General features: G+C 51.5%; 1 protein-coding gene across 3 annotated transcripts in view; it reads right to left on the minus strand.

Moving 5' to 3' along the window:
- Nucleotides 1–5,475, minus strand: part of Adra1a (adrenoceptor alpha 1A) — a 92,560-nt gene extending 87,085 nt beyond the window's left edge. For all 3 annotated transcript variants that reach the window (XM_050121879.1, XM_050121878.1, XM_050121877.1), the window contains exons 1-2: nt 5,138–5,475; nt 2,283–3,750 (exon numbers count right to left, since the gene is read on the minus strand). In XM_050121879.1, the coding sequence (XP_049977836.1) occupies nt 2,283–3,165 (883 nt within the window). In that variant the 5' untranslated portion in view covers nt 3,166–3,750; nt 5,138–5,475. The remainder of the gene's footprint in view (nt 1–2,282; nt 3,751–5,137) is intronic.
- Between the last annotated feature and the right edge of the window lie 525 nt (nt 5,476–6,000).

Below are 6,000 nucleotides of genomic sequence, written 5' to 3' on the forward strand. Positions count from 1 at the left end.
TGTATACAATGTTCTGTCTGTGTGAATGCCTGCAGGCCAGAAGAGGGCACCAGACCTCATTACAGATGGTTGTGAGCCACCATGTGATTGCTGGGAATTGAACTCAGGCAATGCTCTTAACCGCTGAGCCATCTCTCCAGCCCCCATCAGCTCGGCTTTTGAAGGAAGAGCCCAGTGTGCTCACTCCTCACTGCCTCTCCTTGCACAGTACACCAGAGTCCCAGGCCTCACGACCCCTCTCCTAGACCTTTCTAAAGCCTCCTCGCTGGTCTCCTTGTTTCCACACTCCCTTGCAATCGGCCATTCTTCACCCAGCCAACACAATAATTATCACAAATCATAAAGATGAGCCACTCAGTTGCTAAAACCCCTCCAATGGCTTCCAACCATAAACACACAAGCATGCAACTTTTACTTGAGCAAAAAGACCCCTCATGATGTGACCTCATCTGCCCCCAGCCTCTTTTTGCGCTTGCCTCTTGCCCTTGCTTGAGCAGACGAGGTTTTCTCATCTTTGTACCCACTGTTCCCTCTGCCAACCGGCTCTTCCTTCCTGATTTCACAAGCTTAGCTGAATCAGCGCTCTGCTTCAATATCCCTACAATGCATAAAACTTCCCAGACTACCTGTTCCATCCTCCTTACGCTACCTGTCTGACAGCATTTAGTAATCCTTAACTTCTTAGGGCATATTTGCACACATCTATTTCATGGGCAAGGGCTTTCTGCCTTGTTCACCCTTAGCGGCTAAAACAAGGGTTCAGCGAGCATTTGAGTAAACAGGTACAACAATAATAGTGTACTCTCAAGGAGGCAGAAAGAGGAGGAGTGTGGGAAGAGAAGTAGGCAGAGAAGCTAAAGAGTGTCCTCCAATAAACTCAAAGCTCCAGGATCCTTCCAGGAGAAAAGTCAGGAACAGTGAAAGGCAGGCACAAAGAAGGCCATAGGGTGAGTCTGCCTCCCTGGTAGCCCTGTTCTACTGAATCCCATAACAACAGAAATCCAGTATCCCCACTGTCTCAAAATGTAGCTACTGGTCCTGGCTGGTTGTTGAGCACTTGAGAAGTGGCTAGTGGTACTGAGAGACGGAAACTGGGGATAATTTAATTTCAGTCCACATTTAAACAGCTGTACATGGCTGGTGGCTATATCATTCAATAGAACTTAAAAAGCATCACGTGGGGCAAGATGATCGTTGCTGAAAAGTCTGATCAGTATCTGGGGCACAGTTGAAACTCAAAAACTAGGCCTATTATTCTCCCACAGTGTTGCAATATATGCTGCTGTAATTGATACAGGCCTCCAAGGAACTTTAGAGGGATTGTGTTATTAACGTTTTTCGCTATGATTTTGTGTTTGTGAGAGTTCGTGGTAACCAGACCGTGAGTCTGTGTTTTAGCTTACCAACTAAAAATAGCAAAGAAGTGCTTTGGGATTGCATCGAAGGCCTTTCGGAGACAGGGGACTGTTCCGAGTGGGTTGGGCTGTGGATGCTTAGGAGGGGCTAATTAATTTCGACAACAGCTAATTTTGCATCTGCAAAAATTGGATTTGCAGAATTATCGTCCCTCTTTCAAGCTGTCGTCCACCACTTCCGGGATGATTCTGGAGAAGAGCGAGGTCTGCTTTCAAACTTGCTGATACAAATGAAAGAGTGCTTGCCTACTGGATTGTTATGGTGGGTTCTTTAAGGTTTTAAATGGTGTTTGGATGTAAAACAACAATAAGGACCACCATTTCTGTTGACATGGTGGGTCACCACGTTCTCCATACTCTCTTCCAGAACAAAGCGGAAAGCAAAATGAACAGCCAGAGCCTACGCAGACACTATAACTAACTGTAACTAACACTGTGGAATGAACCACCTAACCCAATCCTGCTGCCACACAATCCTGCTGTCCAGAGTAAGCACAGTGGAAAATTTTCAAGCCAATAGGACTTACTCCCCCCCCCCCCCATAGCGGACAGAGCACAATCAGTCTGCTTTGGGGACTCTAAAAGAGTGAGTGACTTTAAATTAAACAGGCTTAAAGGCATTAAGAAAAGTTGACATTCTTGCTAAAGAGACCAATGAATCTGGAGCAGCCAGGAACCTTCTTTACTAGAGCTGACGAAGTGACCTAGCACCCACTGCAAAGGCTACTGGAGTAGAGAGAGGGAAAACTCTTAATTCCCAGGAGGGAGTCCTTCTGTGCGCTTTGAGATGCAGACCAGCCCTTTCCTCCCCAGTCTCCCATGGAGACTCCCCCTCCCCCGTTAAGCAGTGGCGCTGAGAACACTTACCGATGGGCATCACTAGGAAGAAAGGCAGCCAGCAGAGGACGAAGCAGCCCACCACGATGCCCAGAGTCTTGGCCGCTTTCTTTTCTCGGGAAAACTTGAGCAGCCTCACGGAGAAGTGAGTCTTATTCTTGGCACTGTGCACCCCGCCGCCTCCTGCTGGGACATTTTTCCGGTGGATGCGGAGCGTCACTTGCTCCGAGTCCGACTTGTCGGTCTTGAGGCCGGACTTGAGGCCCCGGCTTTCCCTCTTAGCCACCACGTAGACTCGACAGTACATAACCAGGATGATGGCCAGTGGCACGTAGAAAGAGCCCAGCGCGGAGAACAGCACATAGCCGGGCTCCTCGTTGATCTGACAGATGGTCTCATCCTCAGGCGCAGGCTGCCTCCAGCCGAACAAGGGTCCGATGGAGATGACCAGGGAAAGAGCCCAGACACAAAGCAGAGCCCTGACGCCCCTCCTCTGGGTCACAATGGTGGGATAGCGCAGCGGGTAGCTCACACCAATGTATCGGTCGATGGAGATGATGCAGAGGCCCATGATGGACGCTGTGCAACACAGGACGTCCACCGCTGCCCAGATGTTGCAGAAGACCCTGCCAAAGGCCCAGTAGCCCAGGATCTCAAAGATGGCCGAGAAGGGCAGCACTGTGGAGGTGAGGAGAAGGTCTGCCACCGCCAGGTTGACAATGTAGTAGTGAGTCACCGAGTGCAGATGCCGATGACAGGCCACCGAGAGGATCACTAAGATGTTCCCCAACACCCCGAATATGATGAGTCCCCCTAAGATCACCCCGAGCAGAATGGCCTTAGAAATGTTCACTGGTGCTGGTGGGTGGGTGCAGTTGGAGCCTTCGGAAACATTTTCAGCGAGAAGCACCATGGTCCCAGGGAGGGGGGCAAGGTCCGGCTCTGGACGGCCACCCTCTGGTGGGGGTGGGGTGGGGGAAGTGAGGAAGAAGAGTCAAACAACCTCAGCTTGGGGGAATCCTGCCAGCTGGGTTGGGCTGGGGGAGCGAGAGAACACACCTGTTGGAAACCACCCTGGGCAGCCCTGGGAACCCTCAGAGGGCCACACTGAGTCACAGAGCATTAAAGGTGACATGGCCAGGGGCACTCTGGGCTGCTGGGGTCACTCTCCCTACCCGAGGCTTGCAGCCAGGTTCAAGGGGACATGCTCAGAATGCAGTCTCAGAGATTACAGGAGTTCGCTTTTCTGCGTGGTCTGATCCATCCTGTGCATTCGCACGTAAATTAGAAATTCACAAGTCTATTGCCAGTCTTTGCCGAAAGAGGAATTAAGTGTGGCGCAGCCGTCGAAGCTCAAAGGCAGGGACCCTGGGCATCTGGGCGCTGCCACTGGCTGGTAGATACTCTTAGCTTGGCCGGCTGCTCTGGCGAGGTGACATGGGTCTGAAATATTTGCTGAGACCGAAGTGGCCCTGGAACTTCGTTTATCTGAATCCAACTGAAAATACAAAAGTGCAAAGAAAAAGGCGGACAGTGAGCCAGGCGCCCTAGACAGCCAGGCCCTGCTGAGCTCGCCCAGTAACCAGACTCCTGCTGGGAGCCCGCTGCTCTGCAGTCGGGAGTGGCTTTGGGCAGCCTCGACACAGGCGATGAGGGGAACACAGGAGGGTTAAGATCGTGTATTATATACCCCTCCTCAATCCTCCCCAGTCCTCCCCTCTGGGAAGCTGCCTTCCAGTGCTTCACCTCTCCATCGATGGCCAATTTCAATACCCCAAACAAAACCACACCACCACCACCAAAAATAATAATAAATTAAAATAAAATCAAAATAACCTTCCCACCTCAAATAATGGTAACAAAACCCCAAGCTGCAGTAGCGGAAAGCTGGACTTCGAGAGCCAGAATGAAGAAAATAAAACCCCCAAACGCCCCCTCCCTGCACCACCACCCCAGCTCTACATGCTCGACTGCGGTTGCGGGTTGTCGCACAGAGGCAAGTCGGCGGAATCTGGAGGATCCTCCGAGTCGCCTTTTGAACAGGTTGCACCACAGTCACCTGGAGAGGGCAGCCTGGGAGAGCGAACCTCAGAGAGCACGGAACCGCAGGGCCACGCGCACGCTCACTCCCGCGGAATTGGCGCTCGTGGGAGCAGAGCGCGCGAGTCCCCGTCAAGACACCTCAGAGAGAGAGAGCCAGGTTCCCAGCAAAGCCAATCCCCAGGACTAAACAGGGCCCTGATAGATTCAGGCAGGATCTCAAAGGGGTGCCCGTCCTAGGGATTCCAACCTCTAGCCACACCCGAGCTTCTCGGGAGCTAGGTAGGAGCGCAGCACTCCTCGGACCAGGCTTTGTGAGTAGCAGTCACTGCGGATTGCCTAAGGGTCTAAAAAAGAAAAAGCAAATCCGTGTGCCAGCAGTCGGGATGCCTGAGGTTTTCTGGGTTAGGGGTAATGATCTACCTAAATAACTCGATTTTTACAAACGACACACACCAGCAAACATGTGTCAGAAGTGCGGGGCTTGGGGACATGCACACTTTGTCTTTTGGGGTTAAGCCCCAAGGTAGGGATCTCAGGTGAAGGCTCCTGTGAAAATCACAAGTTCAAGCCTTCACAGGCGATACCCAAACCACGCCACTGCGGAACCCGCTTTCTCCCACCCGGGTCTGTAACTGGGTTAAAATGACACTTGTTAACTAGAAGGTAACTTCTAGTGGCAAATCAGGAAAACGCAGTGGTTTGGGGCCTTGGTATCAAAGCGGGTCCCAAAGCGGAGACGCGGGGCTAAGTGGAGGTCCAGCGTCAGCTGGAGGCCGGGCACACCTGCCCACCCCCACCCGGCCCTGCGGGATCCCGCGCCCAGCACCGCCTGTGCTACTCACCTGCTGCGCGGCTGTGGAGGTCCTGGCCGGGGGAAGAGCGGACCTTCAGTCCACGCAGCCCTGGCTGCTTCTCTGCAGCGAGGAGAGGGGCGGTCTCCAAAGACCGAGTCCCAGTCCTTAGCACCCGCTGACTCACTCACTACTGCCGAGCACCTCAAACTCCGGGCTCGCTTGGGCTTCTCCTAGATCTTTTAAACATGAAGACTAATATCAGAGAAAAGAAAAGGCAAGTACAGCAAGCCAATAACTCCAAGATCACCGGTTTGATATTCAGTTCCTGGACACCAGAAAAGAGCGGCGAGGAACTTTGCAGCTCTGGTTGACGTAGTACAGGCGGTAGCCCAGAGAGTACCGTAATCTCCAGCTGTTACCGTATTCCTCTGCGGCAACCCGCACAATCTCATAAAACTCAGGGTTAGCGTCTTTCTCCTTCCTGCCTACAAGTGGGTTTATCTCGCTCCTTTCCATTTCTCTGTTCAGCTCTGTCTCTCTCTCCCCTCCCCTTTTCATTTTCTCTCCTCCCTCTCTTCACTCTCGATTCCTCTCCCTCCTTCCCTTCTCTGGGTCTACACCCATCAATGGGCTGATATATACAGTAAAAAACAAACAAACAAAACCAGACACCCTTCCAAGTTTTTATTGAATAGATAATATGTTTACAGGAATTCCCCAAAGGTTACTTTTAAAAATTTAGTCCAACCGATGGCCCGGGTTTGTTTAAGTCAGGAAGTGTGTGGCTGGGGGTGGAGAATGTGTCAGTGTGTGGCATTATTTGCAGATGTTTAAAAAGTACACAAGACCAGATAAGATTCCCTAGATTTGATTGTAATGGTTTCAGGAAAATAAAGTCTACTAAAATATGA

This window comes from Alexandromys fortis, unplaced genomic scaffold (assembly GCF_014885135.2).
Source record: "Alexandromys fortis isolate MF-2015 unplaced genomic scaffold, M_Fortis_MF-2015_v1.1 scaffold_203, whole genome shotgun sequence".
Classification (NCBI taxonomy): Eukaryota; Metazoa; Chordata; class Mammalia; order Rodentia; family Cricetidae; genus Alexandromys; species Alexandromys fortis.